The 18,876-nt window shown below is 36.0% G+C and overlaps 1 protein-coding gene across 3 annotated transcripts in view; it reads right to left on the bottom strand.

Annotated features, from left to right (window-relative positions):
- Positions 1-7,043: 7,043 nt before the first annotated feature.
- CBLB (Cbl proto-oncogene B) overlaps positions 7,044-18,876 on the bottom strand; it is a 91,397-nt gene continuing 79,564 nt past the window's right edge. For 2 of the 3 annotated variants that reach the window (XM_063305584.1, XM_063305585.1), the window contains 3 exons: positions 18,576-18,719; positions 14,572-14,691; positions 7,044-9,235 (listed from right to left, as the gene is read on the bottom strand). In XM_063305584.1, the coding sequence (XP_063161654.1) occupies positions 8,973-9,235; positions 14,572-14,691; positions 18,576-18,719 (527 nt within the window). In that variant the 3' untranslated portion in view covers positions 7,044-8,972. Of the gene's footprint in view, positions 9,236-12,830; positions 12,960-14,571; positions 14,692-18,575; positions 18,720-18,876 lie in introns of all 3 variants that reach the window. The other variant, XR_010068094.1, reaches the window with a different exon arrangement.

Below are 18,876 nucleotides of genomic sequence, written 5' to 3'. Positions count from 1 at the left end.
AGAAACACTGCTCTAAAGTAACTCACAGGGGGAAATTTGTCCCCAGATGAAGGAGTGCTGGCAGCTTACTAACAATTGCCCTCTCAGATTGTGGGAAATTGCAGCACTTAGACTCTGAGAGAAGAGTTTACAGGCTCTACTGAGGGAGGCTTAGAAGCCAATCCACCACATTCCTGTGTATACGTGGACCAGTATAAGCTCCACTGGATAGCCTACCGACCCCTCTTCTCTGTCCTTTTAAATCACCTTCACTTTGGGAAAAAAACTAGAGTTGGAGAAGTAAATATAAATAATTGAGTGAATGAAAAATATGGATTGATGTCGTACCATCTGACTTATTGATGATAATGCATGAGTGTGCATGTACATGGTGATATAAACATCAAAACACATGGACAACCATGCATTCTTCCTGAAACCTAATTACAAGACTTCATCAGCAGCATTCAGCTTGCCATTCATTTTAGCATTCATTCATTTATAAGTCAAATAATCTTTTTTTCTGTTCTATTGAGATGTATGCCATTTCAAGGCATCTGCCTATTTTGTTGTTTTATAATGCTCAATTCCTTTTGTTTTTAATTATAAATTGCTAAACATAAGCTGGGATGAACTGAAGCTCTCATTTATCAACCTTTATTTTGACCCACCTATCTGAAATTTATTTGCAAATTCCTAGATCAGTAGGAATCTGACAAAATTCAGTTTGCGACATCAGTTCAGTTCAGAGAAATCAACTCAATTCAACAGTTTGAACCATTTCAGATCATTTATCCAGTTTGGATTTCTGAATTGATTCACAAAAAATGCCTGTGCAAAAACATCCAAATCAAACCTGTTGCATCCTGTTCAATTCTATAATTTGATCTGAGTTGTGATTTGGTGGGCATTTGAACTGAATCTCCACCTCACTTTTTTAAAATTATAGCTTCCTTTCCCAGGATGAAAATAAAATTCAAAAAAATCACTTCTCAGCATGAGCAGCACTACTTGTACATCACTGCATTCCATATATCAGATTTTGAAAAACCTGTAAATATTTTCCTGTTGGACTTAATATATTTAGGATTTTTAAAATCATCATTGAGTAAGCCTCTTTTTCTATTCCTACCTCACCACACCAAATCATTTATCTTGTTTTAAATTGACTGCTAACTTGTTTTGCTTTTTTCAATTTAATGGTCAAGGCTGTTAATTAGAGTCTGGGCCTTTCTGTTAAAAGTACAAAGTGATTGGCACAGACAATTAGGCTCAGTGTGAGGATACACTAAATGCAAAATGCACATGGATAAAAGCTCCCAATTACTGAAGACAGAGTAAAGAAAAGCGGGGGGGGGGGATACACACTATCTGGCAGGACTGATTGCATTAAAGCAGGAGAGAGAGAGAGAGAGAACTGTGCAACCAAAATTAATCATGTCACTGGAGAATATTGAAAGGAAATTGAGCTGCCAGAGTTTCATTCCTCCAGTGGATCAATAACACAAAAACAATTGCAAGCTAAAAAGCATGAGATTACATTTAAAACAGGTAGAACAGACAATATATCCTAAGCATTCAATCTATAGGAATCCTTCTACACTTACTGGTCATGAAGGAAGGGGATTCAATCATGATGTGAAACAACAGCTGACATAAAGATTTCAGTTTTGGATTTATCATTGAAATTTAGAAGTACAGTTTGGAAGGGCATGTGTCTGTTTCCCAGTGTTACTTTGTGAAGAAATCAAACGCCACTGTTCCTTGGGAATACCTTAAATATGGGGCTGCCATCTGCCTTATTTTGATTAACGTGATCCATCAGCCTAAAGCAGTTTTCTTGTTGTGGAACCCAAAAGGAAAATCTCTCTCTGTTCTGATGCACAGTAGCAGAGCACGTCAGTAACAATTTATACCACAGGCCAACTCAGATCACTATGGTGGTCTGGGGAGCTCATTTCAGAATCTTACTAGACAAACCTGTGACACATTGGGTCATCATTTGAAAGGTAGCACAGTCTGATGTGACCAGAATGAACATTAAATTTTATGTGGTCCAGGTTTATGTGGTTTATTGAAAAATATACTGGAAGATCCAGAGCTCCTTTTTTGTGTCCTTTGCTGACTTTAGATCAGCATTCAATTTTATTTCAAGGCCTCTCCTATGCAAGAAACTCCAGTGTCTTGGCATTGACTGGAGATTACTGTTTCTAATCCAGAGTCTGTATAATGACTCTAGGGTTAGAATATGTTGTGACCCACAGGGCCTACTATCAAAGCTAATTCCTATACATAGAGGAGTTAGGCAGGGATGTATCTTTCCTCCTTTCCTATTTAATCTATACATAAACTCACTGGCTAAGGAACTTCCGAACCCAAATTCTCATCCTCCCAGAATTGCAAATGTGAATATTCTGCTATTACTTTATGCAGAAAACAGCCACTATATACTATATGGCTGTGGAAGGAAAACCATGTAGTGGCCAGCACTGAGCTCTTCCTTCCCTTCGTTTTCTTCTCAAGGACTTTAAGGCAGCCTGAAGAGCATTGCACCACACCTACTTTTCAATTATAAAAGGAAAATGCCAAAAGCACCAGAGTGTGGGTGTGTTTGGAGGAAGACTTGTGTTGTAGGAGGAGAGCAGAAAGGAAGAATTTTCAGCTGGGAGTGGAGCAGCTGTCAGCTCAACAGGCAACTGATGGTAGAGGAGGAGCAGGCTTGGACTTCACCAAGCCAGCGGCAGACAAGCTGAAAGGAGAAGCAGAGCCCAGCAGCAACGCCGAGGAGTGCCAGCCAGTCAGCTGCAGATAAAGCAACTTTCCTTTCTCACCCCAGCATGGACTGAGAAACTGCCAAGCCAAAGCTTCAGCAACAGTTTAGAACAGCAGCTGACAGCAGCAGAAGCCAACTTGAAGGTGGTTAAAGACGTTGGTGTAAACTCAAGCAACAAAGAAGAATAGACTGTTTAGGAATAACATATAGACATAGGCGTAGACATGGTGGTATAGTATAGGATAGCATAGGCTTAGTAATAAGCAGTAAGGTAGAAAATAAGTAAGTTTGTTAATCTTTTTTTTTTTTTTTTAATAAAAGCCTCCCTGGGGAAACACGGGAAGATAAAAACAGCCTGTTTGGTGCTGGTCAGTACCATTTCCCAAAAGAAACCCCCCATAGTGGCCATCATAAATTTAATAAATTATATATGTGAAAATAGGCAAATCAGAAAAAATAGAAATTATTCTTAAAATTTTAGTAATAATTCCTTAGCAATAGAACTATTATACTATTTGCCATTCAAATATGGGTGACCATAGTGGTGCAGTTCCAGGAGCCTAGCTCGAGGCAGAGATTGCCTTTTAATACATCACAGAGAATTATTCCCACCAGCTGTAAACATTCACTAATGCCTAGGTCCCTTATAACATGATAAACATCACATGCTAAAATTAATGAACTGCCTACTTGTTTGTGTTAATCCTTGCAGAATGACAATGCTTGGCATTTTTTTAAAAGTTGGTACTGCCTAAAGAAACATGGGGCACCTTGCAGCATTAAATAATAGAATTCAAATAAACATCAAAAAAAGAGAGGAAAATTAGTCCAGGAAGAAACATTGTAAGAAATCAAAATTTCTGAATAAATTCTACAGGCAAGTGACAGTGTATTTCCTAAGTTACTTTAAAAAGTATACTATCTTGAGAAATAAGTTCCAAATAGGCTGAAAGAAAAAGAATAAAGTCATGAGACAATCAATATAATTGTTAGTCTGTTTTTTTTTTTTAAATAGATATTGGAGAAATGCTGAATTTGGTTCTGATTGTACCTTGAATTTAAAGGATTATAAGCATAAACAGCAAAATAAAACTATTTAAAAAAACATGCAAAGAACAAAATGGCAAATTACAGTCATATTTATGGGCGAATTAAATACTATATATAGCAGCAACAAGACTTTTATACGTACAGAGGTGGAAGGACTTACAAATACCAATGATACAAGAATGGATGGTGAAGTTAATGGAACTGGCCAAGATGGCAAAATTGACTACTTTGATTAAAGACTTTGTCTAGCTATGTTTCTATTTAGAACCCACTTTTGGACTTGAAACTGAAAAAAATGTAACTTTAATTTTGGGATTCGAATAGAATTGCTTATGATTATAGAAATATTGTGTACTATTGTTAATTTTAGAGTAAGAGGTTAATGTATCTTATATTTGTATCTGTACCAAAGAAAGTCAGAAGCTATTATTTTCCTTTTTCCTTTTTTCTGCACTCTTAATTTTGCTTTTCTGATTTTTTTTCTATTTCTTTATATTTTATCTCTTGTTGAAAATAAAGTTTTATGAAAAAAATGAAATTCACAAGTTATGACATTTCTAAAATTTGTTTACATTTATAGAAGTATAAATATGTCAGCTCTTATGTACTAATAAGCTTCAGAAACAAACAAAGTAGCGCCTAAAATGATAACTACTGCAGAGAGGGTGACTAGAAACTACATAGATCGTTCTAGGTTTGGCAAGTAATTCTATGTACATAAATGAGCAATTCTAAGGATTTGGGCACTGATAATGAAAAATGTTAATTTGTTAAAGATTGTATCAGTCATAATCAGAGTCAGCAAACTCTCCCATAGTTTGCTGACTGCATCAGCTCTTTAGATGAACAGTTGGTGTGATCAGAATATGCTCACCAGCTGTTTCCTCTAAGATATGGCTTGGTGTGTCATGCAAACTAGCCCTATAGGGCAACCTGCTAGTATTATTTATGCCAAGCCTTCGATGTGGGTGTCCCTGTAAAACTAATAGAAACAAATATGGTCGCTAAACACACATTCTTGAGGTCTGTTATTAGGAGGCAAATTTTGCAGGACAGGGACAAGTCTTGAGTAAACTTAAAATATCTCTCTATATCCCAACAATGAAGGATAAACAACTCAATTGGTATTTAAAATATTTAGGGTACAAATTAGACACATGTTAGAGAAGGGTAGTAGCTAAGAACTATGGAAAACTATTTTGCAAATGCACATCTGTACATTCTGATACCTGCATATATGTATGTGAGAACGATATGCCACAGTATAGCAAAACTAGGGTGATACATGATAGAAAACAAAGAGAAGTCATGTTTTTAACATTAATTTTATAAAATACAAGAACAATATAGTAACTTGAGATTACATAATATTCAGAATTGAAAAAAAGAATGCTGAATAAAATATAAATTGATCACATCACTATGTTTGCCACATTAAACAAGTTTATAAAAGTTTTTTCTTTCTTTCAGATAAAATAGTTATTTAGAAGAAACACCTTCAAAATGAAAACTATTGAAGTCCTTTCAAGAAACCAGTCTGAGAAGCATTACGTTCCAGGTCATCAGGCTATGCCTTATTTAGAAGTCACTTGTCTGCTTCCAAATGTATCAAGCTTTAAGACACAAAACATTTACCAGGTCAGTGCAAAGTAAAGCTTCAAGCTGGAAACAGGAGAAACAGAAGAATGTTTCTGGTCCAAAATAAATTCACATTATGAAAAATCATTAGGCATATTCTTGGGATAGAAACAAACTGGCATTAGACTACTGGTAAGAACAAAGATTGAGCCATTAAACGGGTGATGTGTTAGTTTAGATGCTGAGCATCTGTTCCTGCTCTATAATGTGGGAAGTTATCAACACAATTGGTATGCATCACTATCTGTTTAAACTATTTAGAATTGTTTAGCTGCAAGGCAAGGATGCATAAACTGCCCTCCCTGCCCCCAAGACTTGCATATGTGCTCCCAAAGCCATTCCTAAAACTGCCATCTAATTGTAGTTTTTTTTTTTAATAAAACAAAAAAGGAAGTATTAAGTATGTGGGAAGTAATCATATTAACTTTATTTCACTTAAATCAATTTAGTTCTTGTACAGGACCACAGGACCCCATTCAAGGCCAGGTGCACCCCTTGGCCTGATCAACACCCATCTAAAAATGTAAAATAGGAGTTAAAATATGATAAAAAATATTTCAGTTTTTGAATGACTGTCCATTGGAGGAATATGGTCATACTTCCAACCTAGCAAGTAGCTTATGGATAAACTCCAAAACTGATTCATTTGGCAAGTGTACCATCTAGCACAATATTACGTGCTTAAATACGTCTGTATACTTGTAAGAATGTGTCCCTTATCTCTGGAAACACAGAAATCTTGTACATAATGTTTGCTATTTATGCTTGTGGCTGCTAATTTGCGCACATCAAGCAATTTATCAAGGAATGATTTAGCTTAATATTTTGTTAAATTTATATCCTGCTTTTCCTCTAGGAACCAAATACATGATGCACAGCACTCTCAAAAAATTTACTCCACAATAACGGCTTGGCAGGTTGAGCTAATAGTGACCAATCCCAAGCCACTCAATGAGCTTCCTTGACTGAGGATGGACTTGAATCTGGCCCAAGCCCTACTTCATCACAACTACATTACACAGGATTTCTATTTCGGATGGCTTTCTTCAAAAGCTGCACTTGAGGACCAATAGATGACTTCTGGAACGGTGAAGAGATTTGTAGAAATATTGTTCGTTTGGACATGATATCCTTGTAATCTCTTCAAGAATTTATTTTATTAGATGAATCCTGGATTCTCTTTACTACTATGTTGGCACAATCAATGTAATGATTTTAAACATTCCCATTCATAGGAATTTGGGTTTTCTTTTTTAAATACACTGGGCATGGTCTTCTGATTACCCTAAACTATTACAGTTAAAAACTATGCACAGGCATGCGTGCACAAACATACACATATACAATCCATTTTTCTCCACTAGAACTGGAAAATTTTATTCTATGAGAAAGTATATTGTAGGTGAATTGCAGGCTTTAACTTAGCAGCATATTAACTTTTTAATATATACTTAAATTGGGAGTATTAAAAATCCTTTTTGGATTTTGACTTCAAGAGAACAAGAGAAAGACTGTAATTACACCTTTTGATACATTTGGATTTAAATGTGGTCATATTACATGTTTATTTTTCACAGGGAATGATAGGGCTGAGGTACAATCCTTGAGTGTCAGTGAAAATTCTATTTTTCAGCAATCAATGTAAATGAAGTTAGAGCTCCTACAGTTTTATTAGACATTTCTTGACACTTTTCCAAATGACCAGGGATAACAGATGTAACACTGACATTACAGGGGAATACAGGCGTACCTGGCTTCTTATATTAATTGCAATTTCCATTAAACTGAATCCAATCTTTTGGATTTACCACTGCTTTGGCCTGTCAAAAGGTTCATTGGATGCTGAAATACCACAAAGCCAAACCATATAAATTCTACATGTTGTATGTCCTTCCCTCAGAATCAACATTCATTTGGATGTCTCTAGTCTTGGATTACATAACATATGACCTTAAACAGGTCAATGAAGGATATATGGTGAAGCATGCCCAAAGTATAATATAAATGCCAATTTCCTCCAGCAAGAATGTATTTCATATGTTAGTCTAAAACAAGATAGGGAAAACAATCATCTCAAGGTTAAGTTTGTATTCAGATTACCCTGCTTCAAGTCAAAAATTTCAGAGAGTTTGTGAAATGGAAATTGGAAGATCTAGGGCAGTGTTTCTCAACCTTGGGAATTTTAAGGAGTGTGGAATTCAACTCCCAGAATTTCTCAGCCAGCATGCTGAAGTCCACACATCTTAAAATTGCCAAGGTTGAGAAACACTGATTTAGGGGAAAAAATTGAAATCACTTTTGGAATTATTCTAGGTTGAATATAGCAATTCATTGAAAAACCTGATTTGGCTTGTGCTTCAAAAGATCACTAGCAACTCAAAGCAGAAAGTTATGTCCAAGAACAAAGACATAAGATAGTAAGTTGATCTGGGGACTGAATAAACATTTAAGGAAATAATGCAAATTAATTAAATGCTTTGTACAATTTGTTGCTATAGAAGCAACATAACAGCATGGAAGATTTAAAGTTCCGTTAAAATGATCCTATCCCCAAAGCTGTGATGCATCAGAGAATAATTATCCACACAGGAAATTAACCAAAAACTACTTTCAAAAAGACAGGATAATAATTTACCTGACCACTGATAATATAATTCACTATGATGGATCTATTTCACATACCTACAGTATTAAGGCATACACAGCCTTTCATTAAGCTTACCATGGAACAAAAGTCTAATTTTAATCCCATAACCTCTGGATCTTGAATAACTATACCAAAATGGATTTAAATTTCGAGGTCATTATCATGCAATATTGTATATTTTAATTTTTTAAGTTAACCATTTTGATCTTGAAGCTTAACAACCACATGTCAGAGAAAAGCTACCCAGTGTTGCTGGTCAAAATCCCTTTAAAATAGACCAGAAACAAAGGAACATGTTACACATTCATTTTTCTTTTTCTTTCTGTAAATAGCAAAGGTCTACCAGAAAAATAAAATCAGTAGTGAAGGCCTCATTTTTCTTGCATTTTATTTGAGCAGAAATGCAAAAAGCTTTTAAAGCTCCTTGAAAAATAAAAATGGAGAGTGCACTTATATATGTATAAAAAGTAACTGACTTAGTAAATGGGGCACATCAGTATAAAGACAACTGGAAATGCCTCACAATAGAAAATACGAACAAGAACACAGGAGGACTATCAGCTTGAAAATTGTCATTTACCATCTTGTAAACATGAAAAAAGCATTTCACAGATTAAAAGTTCATGGGAAGTAAACTTCTTTAAATTATTTGTCAGTTCAACCCTGATTCAAAAAATATGGCTAGCAAAAATACAGATTTAATTCACTTATATCTTGAACTGAGCAGTTGATCTTAGTCTGAAAAACTGCTCCAACTCATTCTTTGAAGATATATCCAGGAAAAAACATCTCTCTTGAATCCCATCTCATAATTGTACAATATTTCTCATGTTTACACATACACATATATGGAGAATTAGGCTTGCTGCAAGGTTTTCCATACTACTATAGATTGAGTCGTGGGGAAACGGATGGAGGAAAGCAAGCAAATTCTCTCAGAATGCTCCGTGCTACATCAAGATTATTCTGGGCTATTTCAAGGGCCCGCTTCACTTCTTCAAAAGAATAGCCTTCTCCCATAAGTTTTGCAATTTTTGCATCGACATTTTCAATAGATGTATTAGTATTATGTGCCTTCCTATGGTGTATTTCTGGAGCAGTCCTACGAGGAAGTGGTTTTGGAGGTCTGGCTGGTGCTTGCGAACCATCTATATAAAAAGAAAAAAAAAGAAGAATGGCCAATTGATATTGAAAAAGAAAAGATATTCCTGGTTAATTCAAAGTCATTGGTTCTATTCAATTGTATCACTATCAAAGTTAATTGCAGAATTTGAACTGGATTGTGGATTCAGATATATTTAAACTCTGCATAGATAGAAGCAAAATTGTTATTTGTTTTGTTTGGTATAGGAACATGCCCTACTAGAAGCCACTGAACAATACAAGAAAGATATAATTAAAACTAATTCATCTTATACTTAACTGATTTCATCAAGCAAATGTTTTTTATGAATGGTACTCTGTGCTGTTTAGTTCAAAACCTTCATGTTTATGATCCTCTGTTATAGCAATGTTTATCTCTTTAATGTGCAGTTGCAAAAAATACTATAAAGTATTATTGGAATTTATGAAAATAAGGGATAGCATTTTAAAACATAATTTAAGAAATATAAATGCAAATGAATATCTCAGAAATAATTACATATCAGATGACCTTCCATTCTTAAGGTTTTTGATTGAACTCATTCTAATATATTAACTAGAATGAAAGAGAGTAAGGATACTTATCAGCTTCCTTTCTCCTTCCAGAAGTGCTTCTTAGTTTCATTTTTTACTATTTTTTCTAATACTAATGCCACACTCTCAGCTATGCGGTCCTTTGTTTATTGGCCATACAATCTTCACTATTTTAGAAAAAATATATATTTTCAGTTATCCTATGATTTAGTACACAAATTTCCATTTAATTTGGCTTTAATGGTTATTTGTATTGATACAAATAATTCTGCATTACTGTATTACTCGCAATGTGACTAAGGATATGGATATTTAGAAACAGTGTATTTTAAAAAAATAAAAAGCAATTTCAAATATTAAAACATCTATTTGAAGTTGCCAACAATGAGCATCATCCAGTAGTAACATTAACCCACTGGCTAGTATCCAAAGTCCCATTGCAAACAAACAACCATGTTCAAAAAAACAAAGAGGACTCCATAGTTCAACCCTGAGCTATATATATTCTCTTTTATTGGAGTAAACAATGCATATAGCTTATGCATAGCCATTATAGCTTTACACCAAGGATACCAACGTCTGTATTAAAAAGATATCTGAATGTTTTAACTTGTACAAAACACATATGGGAACATATTACATAAAACTGATGAAATTGAATTTCAGATAAAGATCTGTATTACTACTACTACTAGTAGTAGCATTAGAATATCTTTGAATTTGTTCCCCAAATTGTCAACTATTATTAATAATTCCCTATGCAAACATGTCGATGAAGATTCTCAGTCATCCAGGTGGAATTGTCTGTAGGTTGAGTCATGGCAACTGGATTTCTTTCTTTTTGGTTGGAACATTTCACTGCTTGTCCAAGCAGCTTCTTCAGTCTGGCAAAGGTTGGTAAGGGGACCCATATATGTCCTCCAGGGATTTAGGAACAAGGGATTTAGGAGTAAGACATCCCAAAGACAATCCACACCTCCATGGCACAATTAACAAGCCATTCAGGTGTAGGGACAATGCAGCCACCCTGGAAGACATATATGGGGCCCCCTTACCAACCTTTGCCCTGACTGAAGAAGCTGCCAACCTACAGTCCCTATGCAAACCAAAGCAATATATTGTAGTAACAGCTTGAAGATATTTTTTTTTCATACCCACTATTAGACTAAAACCTCAAAACCCTGGGACAGGTCTTATTACAAAGCAAAATATGTTGAAGTCAAATTTAAACTCATAGACTTAATAAGTTCAGGTATATAAGGAGTTTCTACTGTTCCTACAAGTGCACTGAGGATTATTTGTTCTACTGAACTTGAGATAGTTTTGATTCAGCAGACATTAATATAGAGAATGTCCACAGAATTTGAACAAAGGAATGTTCTGCTCATATTTTTTTCCTGGAAGTTTTAGAAATCTGTAATTTTTCCAGCATAAGTTCAGCTTTGTTCAACGTTATTTACTTTTTATAGTTTTCTGGGGAGCTCTGGGCAATGAAATAGGTCAGGACAGCTAAGTGTAAGACATACCATGGAACCAACTGGATATTCCTTAATTCACTCAATTCAATATTCCGAAGTAGCTATCCAGCAGAGTTTAGAATGGTCAAGCCTTATCATCATCTCCCCCAGAAAACTATACTGGAGCCTCAACGACCACTGTAACAGATTTGCAAGTCATTTCAAGGATAAAATTGCCAGAATGCTACTTCTGACATACAACACCTTAGGTGACCAGTTCTAATGGTTTAAATGTACAGGAATGCTTTCAGGTTTTGAGGCCTCAGATTACAGACAAGACACTTTACTTGCATAGCCTTATACTCTTATAACACCTCTATGTTTTAGTTTATTAAAGTTAGGGGACTGACTAGGCAACTCCAAGGCAATTATAACTGCACCTTTCCACCACAAACCTTAAAGGAAGCAGTAGTCTATTCCTGAAAAGTTCTCCCTGGATCCCTAAGGTTACACTCACTACCACCCAATTACAAGTACCTCTCTCTTCCTAGAAATATAGATCATAGAATCAAAGTTGTAAGGTATCTTTTAAGCCATCAAGTCCAACTACCTTGCCAAGAATAACGGTTTAAAGCTTCTCATAATGAAGACTGTCCAGCCTCTGTGTGGGCAACATGCTTGATGGGGTAGTAATCGGATAGCTGCAGATGTTTTCAAATGACATGATTTTAACCCTTTTCTGGGCTTAGGCCTGGATTTGAGAATTATTGTATCAGATGCCCTTCTGCAGGACAGAGATAAATGGAATGTGATATTACTGATGTTTTGATGTCCATGTAGCTTAATACTGTCAACCAGAGTATTCCCCTGGCTTGTCTCTGAGTTGAAGGCACTGTGCTACAATGATTCTGCTCCTACTTGCACAAACTTGAGTGACTACCTCTCCATCCTGGCAACTAAGTTGCGGGGTACTTGAAAGCATTATTTGTCCTCAGTGATACTTAATATCCATACAAAATTGCTGGGGGAGGTCATCTGGTGTTTGGGGACTAGTAATAATCAATATATTGATGACATCCAGCTCAAGTTCTCTGTAACCTCTGAATCAGGAGAGGCGTATTCCGAACCAGGACAGCAACGAGGTAGATAACTGCCAGTAAACTGAGACTGTATCTTTAAGATTTTAGGGTGGGTGGTTTCCACATATGAGAATTTCAGAAATCTGCTTGCTTTAAAAAGGTTCCTCCTAAAGACATTATTACCAGTGGAGCCTAGTGATGTATTTCCAATTTTGGTAAGTGCATTAATTATATCTTTTCATGGAAAGGAACAGTTTAGCTATATTTGTTCAGGCAGGGGTAACTTCATGTTTGGATTACTATAGTATGTTCTATGAAGGTATCCTTGTGCTTGATCTGAAAGGAGAAACTGATACAAAATGTGACACAGCCAGACTAAGAATGGCACACGGTCATGCACACATTATGCTTCTCCTGAAGCAACTGCCCTGGCTTCCAATTAAGTTGGTTGAAGATTCTGCTTTTTACATATAAGGTCTCAAATAATGTGGGACTAGGATACCTAACAGATCATTTTTGCTGTTACAGACCTGATTGATTGGTAAGATCATCAGAGGAGGTTCTGCTGCGTGTGCCGAGACTGACTGAGTGTCATCTTGCGGTTACTCGCAGACAAGCCTTTTCTGTGATGGTGCCTGTACCCTGGAATGCTCGCCCACCTGAAATTCATGAGGCACCTACTGTTACATCTTTTAGGTACCTTGTGCCTGGATTTCCTTCTATGAATGTTGGATGGATAGCTTTGCTTTGTTTAATAGGTTTTTACTTTGTCTTTACTGTTGTATTTTAATCCTTTTGATTGTAAACACGTTCAGTATCTGACTGTATGAGAAGCACTACATAAACATTAAAGATACATCATGAGTTTGCACAATATTTCAACACATTGAATTATGGATTTTTTTCTTAGTAGTAACTGTGATGTTTCTTCTTTTTCTAAGCTAGTAGTGAACATCTAGATTCTAACACTAACAGTTATAAACCACTGTAACCAAGACTGACTCCCAGCAATTTACAAGACAATTAAAAAGAGAAACACAGATTAAAAGCAGGAATGAAAACAATGAGTAACATTTAACAGCACACAACTTTGATGCCAGCCCTAACCCAGGAACAATAGATAAGCCCTGTGGAAAAGCTCTAGTTTCACTGCCTTGCAAAAAGATTAAAGGGTTAATACAAACTGAAGCTCTAGAGGGAAGGTTGTTTCACAAGATGGGACCAACCACCAAAAAACATTGCTTCTGAGCCTTCCCCTCTCCTACTTCTTGTATGTGGGAAACTTTGAGTATTCCTAGGACGAGCATGTAGCACCAGTCAGCTTTATGTAAGGAAGGAGTCCTGAAGGTACCAGGGAACTAAGCCATATAGGACTTTGTACCTGGAAACCTATTGTAAGCCTAAGAGTTAAATGACACCCTATTCAGAATTAAGAATTTAAAATGAAGCAAGTAAGTGCAAAATAAGAGGGCAAGCTGAAATATTTTCACACAACTGAAAACAAGTTTATCTCTGGGAAGCTGGCAGGGACCATCAGAAATCATTCCTCATCCTCAGCTGACCCACAGAACTGCCTGCCATTTTGCTGGGGGGTAGAGGAACAAAGGGAGCCACAGACCATGAGGAAAGCTGCAACCCCGATCCCCATCCCAGCATGTCCCCAAGTGCCCCCTCTCTCCAGGGAGGAAGAGGGCTCACCCATCAACCACTGGCACCCCCCAGCCAGCCCTACCTCTCCAGCAGGCATCCAAGTCGTCCACTATGATTAAAAGATTTCAAATTTCAGCCTCAGTTCCAAAGCAGCCAATCACCGCTTTTGCCTGTTGGGCTTTGCCGCCAGCCAACTGGGTGCAGGGGCCAGAGGGAGGCAGGGAAGAGGACAGGGGTATGACCTTCCCATCTCCCCTTGTGCCACACAACCTACAGGTTTCTGTGAAGTGTAGTTAGGAGGTGCGGTGGCATGGAAGCAGCCATAACTTTGCCGGATTTCAATCCCATGGGAGTAATGGGTCCCAGATTTTGGACACATTCTGTAATTTAGGCCATTTGAAGTATCTTGGTTCAAAAACTGTTGCCTTATGATGCACCATTTTGCCCAATTGAAGGTTACAAACATAAACAGACATGAGAGTTTTAGTAATATATAGATATATATTTTGAAAGATTTAATCTGAAAGATTAAAGCAACAAATTCATCTTTCTGGAATGATGCAGGAAGATGCCAGAGAAACAGTCCTGCAATTTTATTCCTGTATATTATGTTTTAATTACCTGAAGAAGATGGCAGTTGGTCATAATTCTGGGATGTTCTGTGGGTCTTCATATTTTCACCAGTTGATCTTCTAACAGGGGGTAAAGGAACTGAGCCATTTGCAGGATCAAAGAAAAGATCTATGAAATGAAAAATAAAATCTTTCTACGCATTTCTGTTCATAGGATATAAGCTGACAAAAGAATTTGAAAGTTTGAAAAAAAACACATAAGAGATTAATGGTATAATACATTAAATTTTAATTTAATTGAGCTGAATTATAAGGTCCCCCTCGTGCAAAGGACTCCCTTCTCATGCAGATTTCACCTTCCCTTTTATGGTTTACTGTGCTAATCAGAGAAATTGTGGTTAATACTAACCAGCATTTCTTTCAGTTAGGATTTCAGATGAAGGTTACAATATAGTGTGCTACTTGATCATATTTAACTGTTGAGATATACTGTCAAAAAGTTGTAGAAAACTTGAGGTACACAATGGAAAATATGTGCTCTAGAAGTCTTACAGATTTAGTCTTCATGAAATCTTTCTATCCACCAGTTTGTGGCTATTGCTCCCCACTCACCTGCTACTGCTTTGCTCCAATTTGTATTTTGTAAACTTAGTTAGATCTACAATAAAAAGCCACCCATGCAACAAAGCTTCTCAGAGCTTTCTTGTAGCCTCTTTAAAGATTTCTAGAATAAGCTGGATATTTCCTCTTCAGTGGGAGGAAAAAAGATTACTCTAGGTGAAGATACTGTACCTTGCATGAAGAGGGTGTCAAACTAAAGGTTATTGGCAAAAAGTTAGTAAACACAGGTATGCTGTACTTGCTCTCTTCAACAAAGGAGAAGAGTTATGTTTAACTAATAAAAATTATCATATATAAATGCAATTATTTTTTTACAACAATTACTGGAACTTTTCAATCACTCAAGCAGTAGCTATTTCAAAATGAAATACTTTGAGAATGAATTAGTGTGCAGGCTAAACAACATTTCCAGACCAAGTGCTGCACTTGGTTTTGAATAGCATGCTGGGAGCTTCATGCCCTGAGATAACTACTAGAATCAGGACAGAGGCTAAATTTGATTTCACTTCATTTAGTTTTGCATTGAGTTAATATTAAATTCAGTTACTACGATTACTCTCTAATCATGTTTTTAATTTTCCTCTCATGTCCCTTTGTACTTTGAGAACCTCTGGAAGTCTCTGAGGACTACCCCTAAAGACTTTTGAGGGCCTCATGTAAAGTCAGAGAAGCAAGCATTAGCAATATTCAATAAGAGACGCAGGGCATTAAAAATTAAAACAGAAAGTTAAATTTATAAAATACATAAATTATGCAAAATTAGACTTAGCTAATTTTACCATTTTATAAAATTCCAGAGGTAGAGGAAGGACGAAGGGCAGAGCAAACAGCTCTAACAGTTATAGATCTTCAGCCAGCTACATTAATAGTCTGCAGCAGAGGGAAAGCAGAGAGCAGTAGCTATGGATCCTCCCCTTCTTGAATTTCCAACTTTGCTTCCTGCCTCTCACCTTCATGAATGTGTTTTAGGTACTTCCTGAACCAATTTTTATAAACTGTACGAATTTTTATAAAGGTGCTAACTTTTATAAAGGCACGTTTCTGGATATTGCTTTGGTTAGGGTAAAATTGCTTCAAACGAAATAAACAATTGCCCTACACCATGAAAGACAATGAGTAGTGGTTGTCTCCGCTGAAGTTTATCTCAGTGTTTCACCATACAATTAAATCCTGATACAGAAATAATTTTACACTCTTTATTAAATGTACATTTAATAACCTTGGATAAAATATTCTGGCACAGGATTCAACTGTAACTATCCAACTTACTTTTAAATAATACTCATTAAACAAAAACTACTTTTTACTTAATTTTTTCATAGTAATTTTATTAAAGATTACAGTTACAACAGTAAAAACTAACACAAACTAAATAAGAAAAAAAGAAAAAGTGCAGAAAAGAAAGAAAAAGGAAAACTTGAAAGAGAAATAGAAAATAAAAAATAAGAATATAATAATAAAAAAGAAAATATATAAAGAAATGAATTCCCTCTTCATCACAACAAGCATCAACAATTTTAATAACTTATCATCTTCTCTTAAAATACAATAAATGATCTCTTATTCCCATACCCCATCTCTTATCTATAAACAAATCCATAAAGTCTTGTCATTTCAGTTCTGATGTCACCAAAAATCCAGTAAGGTTACCAGAGCAAACAACGTATGTCATGTTCACTGTACATCGTAACGTTTCACATGCCATGGTGCTGACGCGTGTTTCTGTTGGGAGGGAGCTGCTGTGAAACCTTGTGCCAAGCTCTGTATCTATGTTCATTTCAATGGAATGTGTTTGGGTTATGTGCTCTGCTCAAGGACTTTTCCCGTGGACCAGCAGAAGCCGTTAGGAGCACCTGGGATTGTGAGCCTGGGAAGATTCTACGGGGGGACGGATCTCGTTTGTACTGGTTTTTTAGTTTGCATTTGGCATGCTTTTTCCACTCTCAGCTTTCTTTGTGATCCTGCATACTATTCTTTAATAAATCAGATATCTTTATAAACCTGTTCATGAGTCTGATGGTGTTTTAGGATAGGCAATCATTACAACATATCTATTTTAATCTTGATCAAATAAAACAACTTTATATTCCTTCTTTTACTTCTAACAATCTTGATCTTTAGTCCCATCAAATAATGTCCTACAACTTGATTTCTTTTCATTTTTTCTTTGTCCCTTCTCACAAAATTCTTCAAAACGTTAGCAAGTCTCTTTTGTAAATCCAATATAGGAAAATTATCCAGGTCACTCTCTTGATTTGTTATTTGTATATCCCTTTCAATTATTAAGACATTGGCCAGTTTCTTTTGTATGTGAGCGTAGCATCTTTCCATATCATTCTTGTAGCCTGTCATTTTTAAATCAATTTTCAGATCAGTCTCAGTCTTGTCCAGTAAAATTTGTTCCTTTTTCATAACATCTTTTAAACACAATAGACACTATTAAAATTAACTTTTGGGTCCATTGTTCAAAAATATCCTTCAATATGTTCAATGTTAAAATATTTTGCTTCATTCTATAATTGTAAGTAGAGTTTGAATGTTCTTCTCCTTTAATTATAACCTTTAGTTCCCTCTAATTTCCTCTAGTGTCCAATTTAAAAACAAAAGAATTCAAAACAGAAGCATTTTCCCACAGGAAGGATTCTTTATAATTAATTTCAAAATCTTATTTCAAATTTATCTGAACCCTTAGTCCATTTGTAGCTTTCTAAAATCAAAGTCTTAATCATCCTATTGCTGTTTATTCCCCCCAAAAATATTTTTTTAGGTCCTTATAATTGTATTTAAAACTTCTTTTGCTAAGGATTGATGGAAACTCACCTGGTGCTTTCAGTCTTGTCAATCAAAGGTTCCTAATAGCTGAAAAGCAGTTAACAAGCAATTTCCAAAAGTGATTAGAAAAGTAGGTGAACTTAGTGTCCTTTCAAAGATGCTGACCGTGGTTTGGGCAAGATGGCTATTCCCTCGTCTCCCAGAACGCTAAACCTGCCGGAGACCTCTGTCTTGCAGTCACCTCGCAAGGAGCAGCTATCTGGAGCACTTGTGGGCGATCTCTCCTTGTCCAGAGAAAAATTAACAAAGAACCAATCTAGTCGCCAGCTCTTCATTCCACACAGTCGTTGGCTCTGCTTTTTGTGGAGCCATCTTCAGTCTGCCATTTCTTCCCTGGAAGCCAGAACTCCTAACAAAAACTACTTTTTAATTTGCAGATCACTATAGCATGAATACTACATATATTTAGGAAATGGAGGCAATTAACTGTCTTATTTTTCTAAATAATTTCATAACATTCTTCCATTTTATAGTGCACTCCTCCAAATGCATAGTTAGAAGTATGCTGAGAAGTAGCTGAATATTCGAGGACATTTTTTTCTAACTAAACCTCTACTATAAAATCAAATCATTATCACCGTTATCATCATCATCTCTTACCAGCGGAAGGGAGGTATAGTTCATGTCCAGACAGAGGTCTGTTTCCTGTAACAAGTGGCCTTGTTTGCTCAATGAAGCTATGGCGTGCAGGGGGTGGTGGAGGTGGAGGAAGGGAAGGTGGTGGATTGTCAGACAAATCTTCACCTGCATTGACAGAGAACATATTGTATAAACCCATTTTCATTAATAGATCTTTCTTCAAAAGTTTATCTAGCATTACAGTGACTTCAGTAAGGACACTGTAAGCTTCACTTCTAAGTAATTTAAGCTTCCTTCTATCTCCCTAAATCCCTTGCTATTC

This window comes from Candoia aspera, chromosome 5 (assembly GCF_035149785.1).
Source record: "Candoia aspera isolate rCanAsp1 chromosome 5, rCanAsp1.hap2, whole genome shotgun sequence".
Lineage (NCBI taxonomy): Eukaryota > Metazoa > Chordata > Lepidosauria > Squamata > Boidae > Candoia > Candoia aspera.
This window is presented reverse-complemented; position numbering and strand designations above follow the sequence as displayed.